Below are 23,274 nucleotides of genomic sequence, written 5' to 3'. Positions count from 1 at the left end.
ATCTCCATCGTACTGTGGGTTTTAAATTTTGTTTAGAAATAATTGTTTCAAAATCTTCCATAAATATATTGGTAATAATGGAGATAAACTAGAGCCCATTGCTAGACTAAAATTTTGTTTATACAATTCATTATTTAGTTGAAAATAGGTATTATTAGTACATAATGTCAATAACTCCATTATAGCTGATACATTTAGGCTTGTTATAGTTACCAAAACTATTTTCTGCGTAAATCTTGAAGGTTGTATATGGCTTTTAAATATTTAAAAAAGATTATTGAAAAAACAGTTATTTTTTTACCCCTTTTACTGGTTTTTGGCAGTTTTGTAATATATTTTTTTATTTGTAATTAGTTTTATCTTGAATTGAGGTAATTTAATTGAAAAACTGTTTTATCTTTACATTTTTTTTTTTCTAAAATGCCTAGCTGTCGAGATGTAGCAAAAAATTGAATTTTTCTAATTTTTTTCCACAAATTATTAAATAAAAAATTTTGCCCACCTTTTAAAGTGTTCGTATAGTGAAATTATCATTTCGAAGCGATTAAAGAAAAAAAAAATAAGATAATATTCAACTTACTCAAATAAGGGGGTTTTAGAACAGCTACTGCCTGGTCTATATTGAGTTTTTGGCCACCCAATTTTAATTAAAAATATTTTTAAACCAATAATTTATTTATTATTATTTTTTTTTAAACGTTTTTGTTGCAAATATATGTATAATAACTACTTATAAGGATTTGAATGTTGTTATTGTCTCTTTTTTTAATAATTGAATTATCCTTGCTCTGACCATTGGCTTTTCACCTGGTGTCTGTTAGTATTTTTTGTGTGGCAGGTACATTCCTCAAGATTACCCTCTCATCCTCAATTTCATCTGTTGGATTACCTAGACCTGGATTTTGTTTGTTACCTTTTAGTAGAAACATTTTTTTCTATAGTCTACTGTCTCCACCAACCTTTTGTAATATCTGCAGGTATAAATACCTGGAGTCAATTGAAAATGGTTCTTCGCGCCAAAAGTCCGAATTTACAGATATATTCATGGGTGATTATGTTTTTCTACCTGCTACGATAATATAGCTGAACGTTTCCTAGAAGGATCATACCCCCGGGCGGTTATAATCACTTATTTTTCTCGGTCATTGGTTAAATTGCAGTGACGTAGATATTTATTTTTAACTCGACGTTAATTCACCGAACAAGGTGAATTTAGCTAAAGGATTCAGATTGTCAATACCGAAACTTGCTGAAGAGGTATCTTAGTTTATCGTGAGAGCCATCTACTAGGACGTCTTCTGTGTGATTTATGCTTGTATATTTAAGACTTCAAATATATTATGCTTTGCCATATGTTATAAGTCTACAAATATATATTTCTGTTAATTACTTACTGTTAATCCTTTTTTTTTTTCAATGATTTGAGGGACTATCTTGTCATTATATATTCTTCTAGCTCGACATCCGCTTTTTTAGGTCTTAATTTAATAATAAATATATTTCGGGTAGTAGCGTCATATAAACTTATAATTAGTAATATAAATATATAATTACATACCTAAAGACATAAGTTGTCTTCTTCCGATAAGGAGGCATCATAATTTCCCACAGAAATAATAATTGGTTCTATTGTTTCATCTATTAACATATCGAGTTTCGAGAATGTTTCTTCCTCTGCTATGACACGTCTTTTAGCTTTTTGCCAATTGTCAGGTGCTATTTTTGATATGGAGTCGGATAATAGTTGACGAACCTCTTAAAAGTTTAAATGTTGTATTATTTCTAGCGACATATCCCTTTATTTGAGCCTAAATTAGTTCTATGGGGTTAAGTTCACAATTATAAGGTGGTAATCGCAAACTCCATGTTCTTTTGCTATTTTATCTACACTTTACTTCTTCAATTTTGGTGAATATTGTTTACATAGCTGCAATAACTCTTTTGAGTAAACCTTATGATGCTGCCACTAGTATTTCTTTGGTTATTAGCCAATCCAAAAAATCTTGCTTTCTCCATTTAGTGTTAGGTAACGGTTCTTTAACCTTGAATGGTAACTGCCATTGTCCATGACTATTACAGAATTGGTCGGTAATAAATCATATCATTTGACTGAAATATTCCTCAAAAATATCAGCAGTCAGTTCTTCATGGTAGTCGTTCGTAGAATTTGAAATAAAATCTAGGAAGCTTCCATCAACAAATCCGTTCTCCTCCAATGGGTGATAATTAAACGGCGACCATTGCCATTTGGAAATTTTAAGCCCTTAGACAAATCTTCTATAAATGCCTGACGAGCATTTGTAACCAATTTATCTTGCCAAACTTTTTTTTACAAAATGTCCTTCATTTATCCATGTTTCGTCTAAATAAAAAATATTTTTGCCTTTTCTATAAATTTCACTTGCCTACTCCAACAAATAATTTCTTCCTTCTCTATGATCGCAGATTTTCTATTGTTATTCTCATAAACAAATCCTAATTCAAGTCCACAATTTATCTCTTTTAATGTTTGGCAAAGATTCATCTTCATTAATGTCTACTAAAAGTAAAAAACAATGTTGAATATTTTATTTTAGAAAATTTCGTCACGGTTTTGTGATGTTATATTGGGTTTTATCTCACATGCAATAAAATTCGTGCTCTCAATTATTTTCAAAAGTACTATAGTATAAATACCAAGTATTTTTCCTTTCATTAATATTTTATATTGTTTCCCTCTGTCTACACGTTGTGACTACTTTATTATCTTTATCGTTATCTTTTGCATTCATTCACTATATTGTATTGGATTTTTCCTTCTTCATTTGACTATCACCACCAGGACCTTTCTTTTGTACAGTTTTGCAAATATTTCAGTGACTGTCTCACAACATTTGTAGCTTGTTTTAAATTGCTGATATATTTGATAATCTATAAATTTAAATATCTACAACTTAGCAAATGTCTTTTGGCTTGAAACATGAGAAACCAAATATTTGTATACTTTTTGGTGATAACAAAATCCCACAAAACTCGATATGGGTACATTCGGTAGATAAATACCTTATCTAACCCGTTGGTGAAGTTGTTTTTGACCAAAAGTTTGGAAAACAAAACCTAATAACAGAAATGTGTAAAACTTTGTTAAATGCGCACTAAATTAAATATTTTGTGTGGTATTTGTTAGCTGAATTTTGCTTAGTTCCTAATGCTTTTGACTCAGTCGTGTGTTGATTAGTTATCAATTCTGTTTTATTCAATTTATATATTAGTAAACAATTTAAAAAATGGTAGTTAGTTAAAAAATAAGTTTTTTTTCTGTTTTCCCCATCCTCTAGAAATAATTTAATCAATAAGGAATTCTGTAATTGTATTATTTTTTGTTTTGTAAGGTAAGGTGTTTTTGATAATTGTTATTGCAAAATTATCAAGAAGTCTTTGCCAGTGTATGAATATGTATTAATAATAAACAGGAATAAAACAACACAGAAGATATACAAAGTTTTCCCAGCTTTGTCGGGTTATATTGTTCTTTGGTGATCTAGTTGTATGAGTATTTTTTATTTCATAAAGCTGGTTCAGCAAAGCACAATGTATTCGACTTTACATCGAGGGAATAGAATTACTGTGGATTGTGAAGACCACAACAGACCAAGGGAATCTGACTTGAAGGAACTCCTGGTGTGATATGTAGTATTATTATCGTATCACAGCCAGTAGTTACCTACGAAATGGATTCCCTTTTACAACATATTGCACAAATGGACTTAAACTTTAGTTTAAATAATTTATTTTCAAAATCTTGTTAATTTCTATTATAATATTTAAGCATAGGCAGTTTAACACGTTAGCTGCGTTCAGAGTTCATATGTCACCTTTGTCACATTATGTTATGACCCAAATGGTTTGTAATAAGGTTAAGGCATTCAAAGGGTGCCTGTGTTAAGAAAATAAAAGATATTTAATTTATGATTAAGTTTTATTTAATGTAATCGACATTTACATTCAAATGTAGGATTGAGCTACAACTTCCTGTTATAATAGAAGTAAAATGGTTCGTTTCAACATTTATTATTTAGAAACCAACCAAATACTTTACTTGTACAGTAAAATTAAAATAACTTCTAAAATTAACACAAATACAGTTCTTCTATCAGTAAATATATTTTTTAATGTACATACTTCATTGCAGCAGGCTAGACATAATGCAGATTTGTCCTCACATTCTTAACACTTCAGTACATTTTAACTTTTCTTTGGAACTCTGATTCTCAAGTTTGTAACATCCTGCACTGTCTTCTCTTTTTATTATTTACATTGCTTTGCCGAAGTGTATGGTATTTTTTGGGTGTAAAGTGTAAGTGGTTGTGAAGGTTCCAATTATCTCTATTTGTCTGAGATTTCCATTCTGAAGTCAAGGATAGATAACTTGTCGCTTTTTTCACGTCTGCTATTATTTAGCATCTAAGCACAGACTACTGTGGCATTAAATATTTAATTCCACTATTTTGTGTGGTTTTGTGCATTGGGCTTACAAGATACAATTAAAAGGTCAACCTATTTTAAATCCGAGTTGTCTTCCCATGACTTTACCTCGCTGAGTTTGGATGATAGGACACCAAGCAAACATTTTCTCAAAATTATTGTCTTATTGTTTTGAAGCATTCTTGTAAGTTCTATTGATGTGTACTAGTTATCACATAAGATTGTGTCCATTTCCATAATATTATTGCATGAATGAATGAATCTATAAGTATGAGATGTTTCTGTCGCAGTATCACCTTTACCGGTATAAAGTTTCAAGTTAATTGCATATCCGTCAGTCATATTCATCATTCTGGCTTCATCAAAAATTTCTCTCTAGTTGTCTTTATCCATCGCTTTCTTCTGCCAAACATATATTCCCATATTTCTCATGTCTTCATCGATGTTATCAAGAAACCTGGTCCTGGCTCTTCCTATTCTTATCTGACCAATGGATAGGTTGTACTATGGAGCATTCGTCTAGCTTGGTCAATTTGTTCCATCTGCATTACATGCGATACCCACCTCAGGTCTTTATTTATATATATTTTATGATAACTGGTTCCTGGTATATTCGATAAAGTTTGAAAAAGTAATAAAATATCTTGAATAAGAAAAATTAACTAGTAGTAGTAGTACGAGGTCTATTTGTCTCATAATGCAGCGAATGTGTTAAACATCTTAATGACACTAGTCACATAATATTAATATTTAGTTCAAAAATCATGTGTTAATTCTTAATCAATCATAAATAAAATAGGTTCGAATTAATGCTTAAAAGGTTCTGATATACACCTATCAAAAATGTCTCAAGGAACACCATTATTATTCCACCTTTTTTCAATAAAAACTTTTTGTTAATACATACCATTCGATTTGAAAACTTGTTCTCTACAAATCAAGGTAAGCCATGTAAATTAATCTGTCAATTGCACTGCTTTATTAAGGCAAAAGTGACAGCGCCTCTAATGCGTATAATTAATTTCTTTGAATTTTAAAGAAAGAGCATCAAATTTTAAAAATCTTCTGTATTTCCTTGTGGCGTCGATATGAACAATTTGAAAATGTCGCTGAAAGGCATGGGGTTCGTCGACGTGAAACTACTCGACAGGATCGGTATGTGGTAGGATTAATTAGCTGGTCAAAATGTGCATATAACTGCAAGTGTAGATATGGGGCCCTAGTACTGTATGTGATCAAACTTCGAGGAATAGATTGACTGACCTACACGCCAGACGTCCATTGAGGGTTCCCATGTGCAGTAGAGCTTAAGAATGAAGTTCATATACAGGGTGTTCGTCTATATAGTTGTCTACAAGTTATGATATGGGGCTGAACAGATCATCGAACTGTTCCCATTTTTTCAAGTACTTTGAATCAATCTCAATATATTGATCATATCTTAGACCCTGTTGTCCTTCCATTTGCCACTGCTGCAAGTCCTGATTTGCGTTACATCCAGGATAATACAAGGCCACATACTGCAGCAACAGCAAGAGATTGGTTTCATAATGAGGATATTAAACTTTCACCGCGGCCAGAACAGACGCCAGATCTTAATCCAATAGAGCATGTATGGAATATGCTTTAGAGACACATTGTTCCTTATCTGCACAATATTTATACTAGACAAGGTCTTCAAGATCTTTTTAAACAGGAATGGATCCTATTGCCTTGAAAGAGAAAAAAAACTACTTAGTGTTCCTTAAGACATTTTTGATGTGTTTATTTTGTATATCTGAAATCTGAATCATGGTGTAATGAGAACATAAATTTTTTTCTGCCGAGAACTGAGTGAAAAAGTTTTAAAATTTCATAGAAATCGTTTGAAACTGAACACACCGTTACCATCCTCGATTTCAGTAAGTAATTTTTTATAGTGTCTTCAGGAATCATACTGATTAATGTACAATTGAAGCTCTTTCCTAAAGATGTCATTAAACATTGACGATATATTAAGAATCGAAAAAGAGTACTCACTACCGCTCAGTATAACTGAAGATCTTAAATAACCTATCCATATTTCTCCTAATTGTATTATGGCTTCATGTTGCGGCTCATTTTTTCTACACGACATGGTAAGTATTACATTCAGTTTATTATAAATATTAAGAACATTATAATTTTATTATATGATTATAAACAGTAAATTATATATTTTGGATATGTTAATGACATACAATTGTATTTTCTTTTTAGTAGCTTCTTTTACTATTGGAATCTAAATCGCAGTTTGTTTCCATTTTAGCATCAATTTTGGCTCTATCAAATAATCTAAAAATCCTGTGTTGAGTATTTATGTTCAGGTTTGATTTATTATTTAGATTGACACGTATCCAGTAACTGACGCCGATCTCACTATCACGCCAGTTCTTACTTGGTGAAGCCATTCGTTTGTTATTGTGGGTGTTATAATGTTTATTGTGTAAAATTTTCTGAAAATCTAAGTAACAGCTCAAACATATTTGAAGTTGAGGAAAGATTGGGAAAATATAGAAACAAAAATTTTATTTTTCGTTAATTTTAAATATCCCAGTTTCATTTTAATAGTATATAAAGTGCATTCATTTTAAGGTATATATTAACAAATTTTGCGATATTTTATTATAATTTTAGACAAATTGAAAAGGGTTAGATAACTTTTCTTGCTTGGCATATAATTACTCATAATCAAGTCTGTAATTAGGCTATATACCAAACAGATTAGTTACAGTACAATTTAAATTTGATTCGTTTGTATTGATTGTGTCATTGTTTCTGTTGGCTGTTTTCAAACGTAATCATCTTTTGTCATTGAATCTGACTCAGATAAGAAAGTGTCTATAAAGCTGTCTATAATCCATTAAGCGTCCTAACGGCGACAATTTGGTTGTCATTCATTTTTATTTACATTAATTGGTTATGGGACACTATGATAATAAATACTTACATGGAATTTAACAAGTAATGTGAGGAGATATGTCAGTGTAGAGATCTCTTAACTTTATCGCAAAACACAAAGATGTAAATTCCGCTAGGGGGTAAATTCATAAATGACTTGCCTAATTTTTAGATTTTGATTTGTAAATGTTCTAAATAATTAAATATTGATGGAACTTATTTTTCCTTTGGAAACGTTGTGTGAATCTTTAGGAAATTCCGAATCGTAGTTACCTACAGAAACAGTCTCGACCTCAACCAAGACAGCCGTTATGTGTTTCTTCAGTGATAAAATGCCAAAAATGTTACCATCTTACCATATACCATATTACCATCTCTCCCTAGCTCTTCCCCTTCGTATTTCAGTTTCTGGCTTCCATCTGGCGACCTTCTTAATCAGTAAGTCTTTTTTTCTTCTCTCCATATGTCCCAGCCATATCAGTCTCTGCGCTTTAATAAATCATAACTATATTTTCTCTCTTCATAATATCTCTTATTTCATGGTTCATCCTTCTATTGGGCTCATAATTCTGAGGTATTTCTTTTCGAAAATTCTTAATCTTCTAATTCATAATCTAATTACAAATATTAAGTTCCTGTTCTTCATTAGCAAATAAACTACTCCCAACTATTTAAATTGTTGAACTCTTTCAAAAGTATAGTTTTCTACCTTAATTTCTCTCGTCTTGTTATCTTCTGTTCTAGAACAGATTAGATATTTTGTTTTTCCTTCGTTAACTTCTAGACCTCTTTTTCCCGGCCTTCATTTGCCAGTATTACTAATACTTCGTTTAATCTTTGTTTATCTTTTTGTGACATTCCGCTGGCCTTGACTGTTCCTTCTACAGCTATGTTGAATAGTGTGGTTGACTGGGAATCGCTTTAACGAACTCTTGATTCTATTGCAATTATTTGTGCTACCTTCTGTTGTTATTTTAGCTCGGGATCCAATCAATAGTCATTTTTGTTAATCTGATTAGCTTTGCCGGTATATTTTGATTTTTCCTTTCAATTTTCTTTATTATTAGCTATCAGTAGTCATAATTCTTGCACAGTAATATTTATCTTCTACTTCAGAACCTTCATAGGATAAAAGTACATCAGCAAGAAAGATTTTTTTGTGAAACTGCGGACGAAAAACCTTACGAAATTCCATGAAGGTAAAACTTGACACAAGGTTTTTTCTTTTTGTCGTAATCAGGATTCTCCAGTTGATTCCTGCATTTTTCATCCTGCAATCCATCATCAATTTCCTTATCCATTTATTCACCCTTGCCCTTCTCTGTACGTGCTCTTTCTTCAATATATTCAATTACTTTCCTTCATATTTTTCATATTTTCATTTCTTATTAATTCTGATAACTTCTCAAGATTTTCGCCAGTTCATCTGCACTTTTGTAATGCTTTTTTTATAACCTATATCTCTGCTCTATTCGTCATGATGCTTTTTATTATTGTATTAAACCTTTTATGTTTGGTGTACTAGTACACGTTTTTATGTAACTGATAATGTTTTGACCAACTTTATCGCCATTTCATTTCCTCTATATAGTTCTACGTTTTGTCTTTCCGTTCTTGATTAGTCATCACTTGAATTCCTCTCAATCCATATATTCATTTCCTTAATAATTTGAATTCAAGTCTGTACTTTGGAATCCAAAACCGGTACAAGAGCTCAAAACAGCCAAATTTTGCTTGATATTTTCATCTATAAATTAAGGCACTACAATATTGTTTATTATTATTCACTTTATACTAATTTTAAATTCACTAAAAATAATGCAATAATACAAATATTATATAATGTCAATAATAATTGTAGAGCTGCAATAATGTTGACAATGTATTTGTCAGTTTGATATAAGCATTTTCAAAAATTTTAGCATATTAAAATTTGTAGCAATGTTTACAGGTATGTGTTAGCTCTAACGTAAATAGCGTTTATTAAACAGTATGTTCATATTACGAGAACTCCTATCAATATATTTTATACACATCAGGCTAGGATATGCAGACGATTTAGTTGTAGAGGGATCAATAATAGGCGAACTAAAAAATTACAATGAGGCTTACAGTAACAAAGAAAATTGGACTATAAATAAAAGACAATACAAGGTACATACTTTAAAAGTACTCATATTTTGTCGTATTTGGTCGTTGCGTATTTTTTCCAGTCTTGATTTTCTGGCAGTTCTTCGCCAGAAGTCCATTTCTAAGGACAGTTCTCTACGTTCTAGGGATTTGTTTAGTTGCTTCGCATCCATACAGTATGATACTTTTAAAGGTATGAGTTAAAAGAGGTCTTATCTTTAAGAATACTTCTTTATGAAGCGTTTTCTTTCTCGAGATTATCTTCGGATCACTATATTAAATTTAGACAACCCTTTTTCCTCTTACCACTCTTTCTTCTAGTTTGTTTTCAGTCCGTAACTATGGTTAATTGTTATGCCTAAATATCTTATAGATTTATAACTAGAGGAGATATACTGAGTAATATTACGTCATAATAGGAGGTGATTTTAATGCACACGTGGACCAATCTAAGAGAACTTACGAAGCAATGCATGGAGGGCTAGGCTTTGGAAGTAGAAATGAAGCTGATATGTGCTGGACATCGAAGTAAAACGCGCAAATAAACCAAAATATCGAAGACGATAAAAAAGCAAGTGGTGGATGTTAAAAAGATGAGAAAGGTCTATTCAGACCAAAAATAGTAGAAAAAATGTGCTGGGACATGAAAGGAATTCGTAATACAGTTTAGTTAAATATCAGCAGTATTATTAGGGATACTTGTATTGAAATACTTAGAAAAACTTTTGGAAATAAGTTTGAAAGACACCTGGTGGTGATCAAACGAAGTTCAAGAACCTCTCCCAGTTGCTGACGCCCAGTTCCGAGACTTGGTGCTCAAGAGGTTGGACCCTACGTGCCCGTTTTTTTGGGGTTTATTAATTTTTTGAGTGGACTGCGCCGGTTTTTTGTTACTAATTTTTTGATTTGGCTGAGACCTTTTTTTATGTTTTTTATTATTTTTTAGTAGGATATTTTGGTGGTAAGGTCTTCTTTGTTGGTGCCTACATAGTGCCTTGTGTTTTTTTGAATTGGTAGAGCTACGAACTGTCCTCTTTCTTTCATTTATTTTCTCTCTAGGGTTTGTATTCTCTCCAGGTATTTATTTTTTCTCTTTCTTGGGTTTGTTTTCTCTATATGATTTGAATTTATTTTTGTCTCTCTGGATACCTTTATTATGGTATCTGGATTCGCCCTGATTTGTTGCAGTTCTCTGAAAAGGAATCGTTCTTGGAATCTTGGAATATTAACTGCTTCTCTTAAGCTGCTGTTGTGAAATTGGTATTTTTTAAAATTTTACGAACAATAAACGAAATAAATATGGGGTTTGACAGACTAGGCGCGACCACTGATTAAATTTTACAGGCGCGACCAATTCAGGGTTAAATAATATAAATCAATAAAACAATTTGTTTAAAATGAACCATTTGAAAGAAGCAGCGGAATTTTCCCAAGTAGTTCTAACGATTCGATCATCAAGTTGTGGATAGTCAAGTAGATTTATTATAAAAATTAATATATCGATTGTACTATAGACGAAAACCAAATAGAAGAAAATACAAACCCAGATCTTATAGCTAGTTGTATCTGTGGTAAAGTATGTTGCGAATGCAACGATGGACTTGCAGTTACAGAATCTACGAAGAAAACAATGAGTAAAGGTATGTTACATTTTTATTATTAGTCTTAGATCTTTGATAATTTGATATTCTTTGGACATTCTAGAATATTCTGTTTTTATCCTACTAAGCTTTTTCTTCACTTTCCCAGTTTTTGTTCTAATTTCCACTCAGCATGTTTGTCCTTCTCGCTCCTCATTCCTTGAGCCCTTGTCAGGATGTTGTGATACTATGAATATTATTATCTTGCTGTCTCCATTGGCTGCGATCCTATTTTAAGTATGCTCCAAATAATAATAAGAAAAATAAGGGTAGAGACCAACCTGAGCCTAGTAGTCCTTGTTATTGTTCGGTTTTTCCATATTTTAATTAATTAAGCTGTTGCGATTCGGGCTATTGCTAATCTATGTTTGATTCCTGAGAAGCTATCGCCGTTATTGGTTATTAAGGACCCAAGGATACAAATCTGTTTTCTACTTCGAAATTCGACTGTCTTAAGATCATTGTTTTTGTTTTGCCGGTGTTGATCTGAAGTTTGAATTCTTTACTTATCCGGTTTAGCCGTTCGGTGGTGATAAAATCATTTCGACTTCATTCGCTGCTAGTATAAGTGTGTCATCAGCATCGCAGGTTTCTGCCTCCTACAGTGATTCCTCCATCCCATTCACCTAGTACTTTCCTCATTATATATTCAGAATATGTTGTATAATGTCTGTCTGGTTCCCTTCTTTGTTTTGAACACATTTGAATATATTCCGTGTACTTTAACTTTGGCTCAGTTTTTATCATACAGATTCCTTATTAGGTTAATTAGGTGGTTAGGTACTCGTATATTTTCCATTATACTCCAGAGGGGTTCTAGTTTTACTGTAACCTTCGAAACAGAGCAGCATTGGTATAGTATTACCTTGTTTTTTGTATTATCTGTCTGGTGTTCAATATCTGCTCACGCCTTCCTTTTCCTGATTCGAATTCGCATTGTTCTTCGGCTCTCTTTGGAAGTAGAAAGTTATTTCGTTGTTCATTGATTATATGTAGCAGAATTTTGCTTGCATGAGGAATAAGGGCAATGGTTCTGTAATTACTGCGTACGGTTAGTGATTCTTTTCTTATGGATAGGGATAAAGGTTGATTCGTACCACTCGTTAGTCCATTCACCTGTGTTCCATATCATGTTACAGATATCCAGTATTACATTTATCCCAATCTCGCTCATTGCTTTTAGAGTCTTCGCTGCTATGCCATCTATCTCTGGGTTTTTTTGTTTCTTAATATTCTGAGAGCCTTCTCAACTTCTACTCCTAAAATGACTGGTTCTGCCTCTTTGATTGAATGTTTCTTGTGTTCTGAAACTGATGCATCTTTTGAAGTCATCATCGTCATCATCATGCAACCTCTTCTATCCACTGCTGGACATAGGTCTCTCCCATTTTTCGCCACTCTTCACGGTTCTGTGCTTCTTGTTGCCAGAATCTTTTGAAGTGTCTTTGTGTAATTCTGAGCAGTAATTTTTCCATATCTCTGCAATGCTCTCTATGTCAGTTTTTACTTCTCCATTATGGTCTTGAATGGCTTGAAGTTGTGGTTTGAACTCTCAGCCCAAATTAACTTTGACTCTCACGACAGTTTGCATATTGCTCCAGTTTTTGACACATGTTATTTAAAGGGTTGTTTTTATCTCTAATGCACATACATTTTATATTCCTGCTTAGCTCCGTTATTCTTGAGCGATGATTCCTCTTTTTATGGTTAACTCTTCTTTTTTTTCCACTAATTCTAAGGTTTCTTCTAACATCCAATGTTTGTTCTTTTGCATTTTACGCGATATCCACTCTTTTCTGCTGAATGTATCCAGCTTTTTATTCCATTCCATGTTTTATTTGTGTCTTCTAATATTTTTGGTTTTATTAAAAATATCCTCCATTAAAAAGTTGGAGGCTTTCGAAATGTGGACCTTGCGAAGGATGTTCCGCATACCATGGATAGATAGGGTGAGAAAGGAGGGAGGCAACTACTGAGAGAATTACTCAACTTGATCAAGGTACGAAAAATTGGATATCTGGGGCATATCCTGAGAGGAAAAAAATACGCAATCCCTTAACTAATTATCCAAGGAAAGATTGAGGGCAAGATAGGAATAGTTCAAAAACAAATGTCGTGGCTATGGAATGTAAAGAATTGGGCAGACATAAATAACACTGGCGAGCCTTTGCACCGTATTGAAGAAGATTGTTTCCACTGGCAAGCTGTAGAAGACGTTCTCCTATGTTGTTTCTAATTCCCAAGCCAAATGATCCGACAATATCTCTCACATGTGGTTCATTTTCAGTTTTTCCCACCCAATATGGCTCCTCTTGTGGGATTTTCTTCAAGATGTTTTCTATCTTTTAAATTTCGTCTTTGTCTGGGTCATCTGTTGGTGGCATATATACTTGAATGACATGGAAATTTTCTGGTATTGCTTCTAATGTTATTTTTATAAGTATGTCGTTTATTGTTTCATTATTGCCCGATATATTTGGATATTATATTGTTTATTAAACTTCATTCGCTTAGCTCAGGCACATTTTGACAGATTCGTTGTCGGAAACCTACAACAGAACAATTCCTACTTCTCAGTATTAATAGCTCAAGTATGCTACTATTGCAGACTTCTTTCTTAAAAAAAAAAAAGAATTATTCTAAATAGTGGAAGTGTATACTAAACCCATTAAATTTTGGGTAGTATATATTTAAAAAATATATTTCAGTTGTTATAATTTAACATAACTATTTATTATATGGTGCAGATAAATAAATATTGATTGTCGGTAATTAGCAAAGTTCTGTCTTAGTCTGTCAAAAAGTAACTAACTTCGCAAAAAAATAATTACTAAATTCACTAGACAGTTCGGACTGGGAATAGCGAACCGAGTATAGTATGACTACTCCATTATCTTCTGTGTTTTCCGAGATCCTGATATGTAGATAGTGTGGTTTTTTGTTTTAAAATATCCTTGATCTCTCCAGTGTTTCTGCTAAACCAGATGTCTATATTTTATCTTTCTTTACTCTGTGAAGTTTTCCAGTTTGGAGAAGACCTCTACTCCATCATCACAGTATATTAAATACACCATAATATCAACGTACCATCTCCAGTACCATAGTCATTGAACATAGTCTTCTTTGTATCTCTTCACACATCCTCTTTTGAATTGACTATTGTTAATATTTAATATCTCCAGAATTGAATAGATCATGTACTATACTTATAAAATAAATTATAATTGTATAAAAAATTGCCTTAGGTGATAATTATAAGATCGAATTAGACAAAAGTCTTTATGTCAAACAACGAGAATACTTTTTAAAAACCTGTGAAGTTCCCACATTTACCGACGCTAAGATGACTCTTGGTAATCTAGCTACTTTTGTTTACGACAATTGTGAACCAGGCCTGAAACCTTACATTCCTTCTGAACCGCAAATGCCTTACGGAGACCTGTGGGTATCTCCTAGTGATCTACTAATACCGCATGTTGGGTTAAAAGCTCCATTAACTCGTAAACATGTACAAGCTCTTACCCACGAAGGAATATTAGGTATAATTCTGGCAATATAAAAATAAAAGATCCTAAAATTTACAATTTTTTGTTAAACTTTGCAGATATAGGCTATAAAATCGAGTTACAGTTTATAAAAGAATTAGAAGAAAAGAAACAAGAAGCACTTGAGAACCAAAAGGAGGAATTAACAATTGAATTCCAGGAAAGTATATATCATATTATCAAAGATGCCGAAGCCAAAGAAAGAGCAAATTGTCAAAGGGAATTAACGAGAATCACAGAAGAATTTGAGCAGAAGCTGAACGAGGAGATTACCGCCATGCAAGCTGAGTAAGTAATTTGTACTTTACAGGTATATGCCTATTCAATTTAAGGTGCAGTTTCCGAGGAGGCTTCGTCAGCTGAAGCTGAACGGTTCAAATTCTTCAAATCAAAGTATTTTTAAGTTTAACCTAAATAATCGATATAATATCCATTTCTACTAACACTACGACGGTGTTGCCAACCACCAACATTTTGTTTTCAGTAGATCTGTTAGTAAAACAAACCATAAAATTCAAGAGAAGATAAGATATAGTCAACTCCTATTCTGTAGAAGATATTTTTAATGCAAATGACTACAATTGCCTGGAAATAGTGGAAGGGGTTTGTTAATGTGTCTTTGTTGTGACTTGGCCTTAGCTCGCAACGTTGAATTGATCGTGTCTTAAGGTAGTGATTTCTTTTGAGCTACATTGACTTTTTTTATTGTTTTGTTAGCACGCCCGAGAAAAGAAAAAGCTGTTTATGGTATCGGTGACTAAATAATGAGAAACAGAAAATAAAAGCACAAACTTATTCCGTTTGCATCAGTGTTAGAAAGCTCTTCTACAATGAAGAAAAGAATGATACCTAAAGTTCCTATCACATGAGTACACCCATATCAGGTCCAATAATTGCTGCAACAAGCAAATTCGTTTTTTGACGTATTTTGCGCGTTTGAGGTTGAAAGTGAAGGTTTTAATGGCATCTGGGTGGTAGACTTGCTTTAAGCAATGCCATGGGATGAAGGAGGTAGAACGAGTTCCTTTCAAACGATCTGAGCTACGAACAAATTTATAATGCAGGCCAATTTCTGCATTATAAATGTGTTCTCGAAATCTAGGGTTCTTCTGAAAATGTTTTCCAACTCTGGCACTAGCTTTGGAAAGTGAAGATATAGCAGAAAACAAATGGGGACTCTTGTGGAAATGTCTTCCAACTCTGACACTAGCTTTGGCAAGTGAAGGTATATCAGAAAACAAGGCTAAAATCCAGCAAATCACAAATCACGATTATGTCCTATGGCAACGCTGTAGTAGTCACAAATTGAAGTTTACGGTGATTGGTAAAAGGCAAAAAACCTAGATCTTTTAATGGCACTAGAGCAGAAAAACTATGTGTTGAATGGATACAAAAATATTTCAAGAATGGTTTGAACCTAAAATTGTACCAGGAGTCAAAAAACTTTTAAAAGCAAACAATTTGTTAAAAAAATTTTTGTTGTTGAAACCTATACATCCTGAAACGCATGTGCTTAAGTCTGTTGACGGCAAAATGTTTGCCAATTTTTGCCCCTGCATTACGTAAAACTATGGATCAAAGCGTCATTACGTCTATGAAAAGAAACCACAAAACAAAGTTAATTCACTCAAAAATTGAATAAGGCTATGACTTTATATGAGTTTTGATAGTTATTCACTTTCCTGGATTGTATTTACGAAATTAAATCATCCTGAAAGTCTGTAAAGTCTTTAAATAAACAAGTTATGAAGAAAACTGTTAAAAACTGTGTGAAGCACTAGCAGTTGGAGAAAACCAAAATGAAGGCCTATAAGTTTGGTGAACTCAGTTCCTGGGATATTATGTTGGCTCAAGAAACTTGCTAGAGTGGTTAGACTGCAACGCTACTGACCCAGAATTTGTGCATCTAAGGGATGAAGATATCCTAAGAAAATTCCCAGGAGAAAACTAAGAGGAGACTGATAAAGAGAGGAGTTTGCACCTGGGGTACGAGTGACTCACGAAGCGGCATTTTGTCACGTGAATGAACTTCTACCAATCAAAACTTATTTCATCATTTTGCACTTTGTTTATAAATAAATGCAGATTTTAAACAATCTTAAGGAATATATTTACTATATAGTTGGTGTTAAATAGTTTGGCAGAATTTTTAAATTTTCTTCATAATTTTCCCATGCACAACCGCCCAAAACTACTTAAAACCAGTGAAATTATTTTGTTTCTCTTTTTATTATCATAAATGATACAGAAGGTGACTTATCAACATAAACATAAACACAAATATAAACACGTAATCAATAGCTCTTATCAAGTAAATTATTGCAAATTATGTCATCAAAATATGTAGTCATTGTATTAGACTTTTAATGTTATTACTATCATGATTAATTGATAAGAACTTACACAACTAAAATTTTTATTAAAAAATTTTTATAAATAGTATATTTATTTAAAATAACTCTTCTTCTTCCTTCTTGTATGTAGGCTTTAAAGCCTGTTTCTTCTTCAATATTAGCCTCCTAAATTGTGTAAATTATCGCAACATCTTTTTCTTGGTCTACCAATACTTCTTCGTCCATTTGGTGTTTTATCTCGTGCTATTCGTACTATCCTCTCCTCTGCCATTCTACTAATGTGTTCGTTCCACTCCTGTTTTCGCCTCTCTCCCTAACCAGCAGACTTTTCCCTTATATTCGTAGGAGTATTTTCATCTCTGTTGTTTCTAGTAGTCGTCTCGTTTTAGGTCGTCTTGTCTCCAAAGTGTATGTAAATATAGGTCTAATTGCTGCTTTATAGATTCTTGTTTTTGTGTCTTGTCTTAGGTGTTTGTTCTTCCAGATTGTGGCATTATCGAGAACACGCCGCTTTACTTGCCTTTAAGCTTTGTTGTCGTACTTCTTCTTCAACATCTCCGTAACTATTTCTATCTATTCCCAGATATCTAAACCTTGATTCCTGCTTTATTATTTCCCCATCAATTTCGATTTTACATCGTAGTGGGTATTTAGATGTCATACATTTGGTTTTTCTGCTGATATTATATTGTATTTCTTGGCTGTTGTATTGAAGATAAATAAATAAATAAATAATAGCTTTATTACCCAACAGTTTCCCATTTCTAGGGTAAAAATTTTAGATACATTTTTAATTAGTATACAATCATTAGAGTGCAAAAAATAAGTAGGTGAAAAACAAAATAAAGAGTGAGAACAATATAATTAAACAAATCACTACGTATATAAGAAATAAAAAAAAATACACAAAAAAAATTAACAATCTTAATTAACAATCCATGAACCAGATCCATGTACTCCATGAACGGTATCAACCAGATGATTAATTGAGCATGAGAAAATATCACAATGGTTGCATATTTTGTTATAATTATTGCACATAATATAAATGGGTGACTTCAGTAACATATTAGTTCTCGCACGTGAAGATGTGTGTTAATCTTTGGGGCTCGTCTTCTGTCTCGGCGATTAATGCGGCATCGTCTGCATAACATAATATTTGGTTTTCTTTGTTCCCCATTCTGTAACCATGACCTTTACCTACTGCTTATATTATTTCGTCCATTATTATATTAAAGAAAAGTGGGTTTAACGAGTCACCCTGTCTGACTCCTCTTTGTACTGGTATTAACTGTTAATTTTCCATTAATCTTTGCCTGTATTCAATAATGGAAGTAGATGTTTTCGATGGTTTGTATAATATTGATTGGTATATTTCTTTTATACAGTAGGTGTAAGACATCTTCGACTTGGATGCTATCGAAACGCCTTTTTCAGTTTTATAAAACAGATATGTTGGTTTATTGTACTCAATGGCCTTTTCTGTGATTTGTCTTAGTACAAATACGACATCTACGAAGGATCTTCCGGATCTGAATCCTTGTTGTTCATCTGATAAAGTTGTTAGTGTATTGATTTTGTTGGTTAGGACTTTTGTGGTAAGCTTAAGTGCGGTGTTCAGTAGATTTATATCTCGTATAATTATTGGGGTCTTCTTTATCTCCTTTCTTGAACATTGGTATTATTATGCTGTTTCTCCATGCGTCTGGTATCTTGCAGTGCAATATTAGTTTTTGTATAAGTTTTGTCGTCTCTAGGGTTATACTTTCTCCTCCGTGTTTTAGAAGCTCGTTGGTTATTCCGTTTGTCCTGGTAACTTTCTATTTTTGAGTGAATTTATGGCTATCTCTACTACCTGAAAACTGATTTCTATTTCGTGTCTTAATTCAGGTACGTTATTGTGTTGATTATTATTTTCCTTTCCTTTAAACAGTTCCGTCAGGTATCTTTCCCATTCGTTTGCTGGTATATTATTGTATTCCTTCAATTCTGCCATTTCTTTCCGTTGGTTTCTTATGAATCTCCATATTTATTTTTGTGTACCGTAGAAGTCTCTTTCCACCCTTTTTGTAAACTGTTCCCACTGTTCATTTTTTGTTCTTCTTACCTAAAAGAACTCTTAGGAGCTAAATCACTGAACATTTTCAGACAAAATAGTCCTATCTTCAGTGCTGCTACTAGGTATACATGTTTAAAGCTGCTAAATATGTGGGTGAAACCCCTTTAAATGTTCTTTATTTGGTATTAGATTACATTGTTACATTTGAAATATATTCACTTCATAGCAACGTAAGCTCTCAACGAAGGTTACTAGTCATCAGACCTAGTCTCTCTATAATGATATAAATCTCATGCACTGAAAATTGTGGTTTGTGAAATAGCAAGTTCCAACGGCACCATTTAAATTTAAAATCCAGAACTTAATATAATTACAGGTTCTTCTCAATTGCTCGTTATTTCGTAGGTATTTATAACTATCTGCTCACTTAATTAGATGAATTAAGTTAACCTGAATATATATGAAATCCTCCACTGAATGTTATAAAATTGTCTTTACTCTCATATTTAGTGTATGCAAATTGTCACAAACTCATTAAAAACCTAATTTGTGTTTATAGGGTACATTCTTTTATAGTCGAACTTTTATTTTAGCTTGGAAACGGAATTTTCCACATTTAGTGAAACCCATGATGCCAGAATAATATCGACGTGGGAAAATAAATTACATGAGGCAGTTGAAGAAACGACAAAGAATATTACTAAAAAATTTCTTGATGAACTTGCGAAACAAGAGCAGATTCTGAGCATGCACTTCAAAGCGCAAATGGCGTAGGTATTTTTAATGTATCTATTATTGGAGCGAATATTATCTAGGAACTTACCACTTACTACACTTCATATTGTTTCTTGGACATTTTTTATGCGTTCGATGCCACTTCATTCTCCCACTTTTTGACGACCATTCTGGTCGTCTTGGCTTTTCTTCAAAGTGATTCGTAGCACCACTGTCTATTATAAAATTTCCTTTTACTACATTTTGAGTTGGTAACCAAAGTGGTTTCTTCTGCACTTAAAAATCTGGAGTGCTCTATTTACATTTTTATTTTTCCAACACTTATAGCGATTGTGCTATATTTTTCCACAGTTTTGGCATTTAAATTGAAAAATAAAAGGTTTTCATCGCTTGTCTCTGTTACCCTTGTCTCCCGATAAATACGCCTTTGCGATGATGCAAGTAGACCCGCTGAGTTCTCTAGTTTAAAACAAGCCCCCATCCAAAACGGTTACCGTGAAAATCACATTAATATGAGCAACCACACACAATAATCTCCCACTCAATCTCAACGCAAAGACTCAGACCCTCATCATACGAAAGTTTTTTTTCTTTACATCAAAGGTGTCACTGACTAAATCGACACAATTCTTAAATTAAGAGGAATAAAGACAATATTTACCCCCAACAACTTTCATCTCTTGTCTGATCAATCAAAGACAACTTTCCAAATGAATAACACGGTGTTTATGAAATTCCTTATGCAGACTGCCCCCGATAGGCCAAACAAATCGTTGAATCCCAAATAGGATTTATGAACATTTCTGTTCGCAATTCCGATTCAATTTCAGCTCTAGGTCAACACCATCTGCATACAGGTCACAAAGTTGATTTTGAAAACTCTAGAATCATAGCCCCCATCCGCTTCTATAAACAAAGAATTATCCGAAAAGCCATAGAAATTTAAATGCCAAATCGACTCAATAAAAGAGATGACGGCATAAGGTTACCTTCGACATGGAGACCTCTCATATAAAAAAAATTGTCCGGTACAGTATCATTATACATACCACAGTGCAATTGTATAGTATCAATTGCTGCGGTAACTGCTTCAGGCATTGCAGAGAGTAACTGTGATTTAACTTTGCTACCTTTACTTAACCCCCTACAAATTCCCAAACGGTTTGACTGAATTCTGTTAAAAACATATTTAAATACCCTGTTGTGTATTTCAATGACCTTAATTTCTGATGCAGTTGAACCCGTGTCAAAATTCCCTTCTTTTGGTATGTATTTTCCAATGTACCTGATTTGATTTAAACATATTAGTACACTTTCATACAAACATTGCACAATTAAACTCCGGGCTTGCATATCGTTTTTCTTAATTACTCAGCAGTACCATCTTCTTCTTTACGTGCCATCTCCGCGACGAAGGTTGGCAATCATCATGGCTATTGTGATCTCCGATGCTGCCACTCTGAATAGTTCGATTGATGTGCATCCGTATCATTCCCTCAACCATGAGATTCTTCTCCTCCCTACAATTCTCTTGCCCTGGATTTTTCCTTGTATAATTAATTGAAGCATGTTGTATATTTCATTACGCATAACATGCCCTAGGTATTGCAGCTTTCGTGTCTTGATGGTTTCCAATATTTCCATTCTTTTGTTGACTCTTCTCATGACTTCGTTGTTTGTTACATGCTCGGTCTAGGACATCTTCAGGATTCTTCTATACACCCACAGTTCAAATGCTTCCAACTTTTTAGTAGTCGACGCATTAAGTGTCCATGCTTCTATTCCGTAAAGCTGAGTCGAGAAAATATAACATCTTGCCAGCCTAACTCTTAAGTCTAATTTCAGTTCTCTTGCACAAATACCTTTCTCATTTTATTGAAGTTTGTTTGTACTTTCTCTATTCGAACTTTGATTTCTTTGGAGTAATCGTTTGTGTGATTAATTATTGTGCCAAGATAATTGTAGTTTTCAACTTGTTTTAAAGTTTTACTGTTAATTGTCAGGCTTTCATCATTATTTTGGGTTTTTGATATCCTCATAAATTTAGTTTTCTTAATGTTTATTGATAATCCATATTCTTCTACTCACCTATCTTGTTCATTAGCTTTTGAAGGTCTTGGAAGTTGTCTGCTATTATGATAGTATCGTCCGCATATCTAATGTTGTTAATTGGTGTTCCATTGACCTTTATTTCTGCTGTTTCTCCCTCAAGAGCTCTTTTCATAATTTCTTCAGAGTATGCATTAAATAATAGTGGTGACAATACACATCCCTGTCGCACTCCTCTTTTAATTTCGAACTCTTCTGATGTGTGTTCATTAATGCGTATGTGTGCCTGCTGTTTATAATATAGATTTGTTATAATTCGAAGGTCATTGTATTGTAATTGTTTTGTTTTGAGGACGTCCATTAGCTCTTTGTGGTGGACTTTATCGAAAGCCATGTTATAATCTATAAAACAGATGTACATATCTTGGTTCACATCCAAGCATCTCTGGATTAGTAAGTTGAATGCAAAGAGAGCTTCACGGGTACCTACGCCTCTACAGAATCCAAATTGGGTTTCTTCAATATCCATTTCAAGTATTTGGTAAATGCGTTTATGGATCATCTTCAAAAACATTTTAAGTGTGTGAAACATCAGGCTTATGGTGCGGTGGTCGATGCATTCTTTAGCATTTTTCTTTTTTGGGAGACAAATAAATGTTAAGGTCAACCATTCATTGGGTATGTCATCCGACTGATAAATTTCATTAAAGAGCTTTAAGAGGACATCCATGTACTCGTTTTCTATTATTTCAAGGATATCAATAGGCAGTTGATCTGGCTCCGAGCTTTTTCCGTTTCTGGTGTTCTTTAGTGCATACAATATTTCTTCCTTTGTAATTTCTATACTTGTTTCTCTGTCCTCGAAAGATATGTCTTGTAGGTTTCCTCTATCGTCGTTGAAGAGCTCTTCCATATATTCTTTCCATCGTTTTAGCTTTTCGTCAGTCGTTATCATAGTATTTCCATTTTTATCTAAAAGAGTTGTGTTCTCGTTTCTTTTTTGCAGTCCTGCCATTTCTTTAACCTTTTTATGTAGGTTGAATAGGTCGTATTTGTTCTGAAGATCTTCTATCTCTTTACATTTTTCCTCATAACTTTGTTTTGCCTCACTTATCATCTTTCTGATTTCATTGTTAATGATTTTGTAATTGTGACTGTCTTTGTTGTTGGCTTGTCTTCTTTGGTCCATCCTGCCGAGTATTTTGTCGGTCATTCAGTTGTCTCTCTTTCTTATCGGTTCTTTTAATATCTCTTTGCATAGAACGAAGGAGCAGTTTTTTAATGTTTCCCATTGTTGGTTTATCTCGTAGGTGTTAGAATCCAATTTATCAAAGCTTTCGTATATTTTCTGTTGTTCAAGGTTCAACCCAAGGTTCACC

At 33.1% G+C, this 23,274-nt stretch overlaps 1 protein-coding gene across 2 annotated transcripts in view; it reads left to right on the top strand.

Annotated features, from left to right (window-relative positions):
• The first annotated feature begins 9,186 nt into the window (after positions 1–9,186).
• Positions 9,187–23,274, top strand: part of LOC140435224 (uncharacterized) — a 32,204-nt gene continuing 18,116 nt past the window's right edge. The window contains exons 1-5 of one of the 2 annotated variants that reach the window (XM_072524020.1): positions 9,187–9,334; positions 11,028–11,153; positions 14,399–14,692; positions 14,758–14,986; positions 19,705–19,881. In XM_072524020.1, coding sequence (XP_072380121.1) covers positions 9,325–9,334; positions 11,028–11,153; positions 14,399–14,692; positions 14,758–14,986; positions 19,705–19,881 — 836 coding nt within the window. In that variant the 5' untranslated portion in view covers positions 9,187–9,324. Of the gene's footprint in view, positions 9,335–9,400; positions 9,538–11,027; positions 11,154–14,398; positions 14,693–14,757; positions 14,987–19,704; positions 19,882–23,274 lie in introns of those variants that run through there. The other variant, XM_072524021.1, reaches the window with a different exon arrangement.

The sequence above is a fragment of the Diabrotica undecimpunctata genome, chromosome 2 (genome assembly GCF_040954645.1).
Source record: "Diabrotica undecimpunctata isolate CICGRU chromosome 2, icDiaUnde3, whole genome shotgun sequence".
In the NCBI taxonomy this organism is placed as follows: domain Eukaryota; kingdom Metazoa; phylum Arthropoda; class Insecta; order Coleoptera; family Chrysomelidae; genus Diabrotica; species Diabrotica undecimpunctata.
Note: the sequence above shows the minus strand (reverse complement) of the source record. Positions and strands in the feature narration are given on the sequence as shown.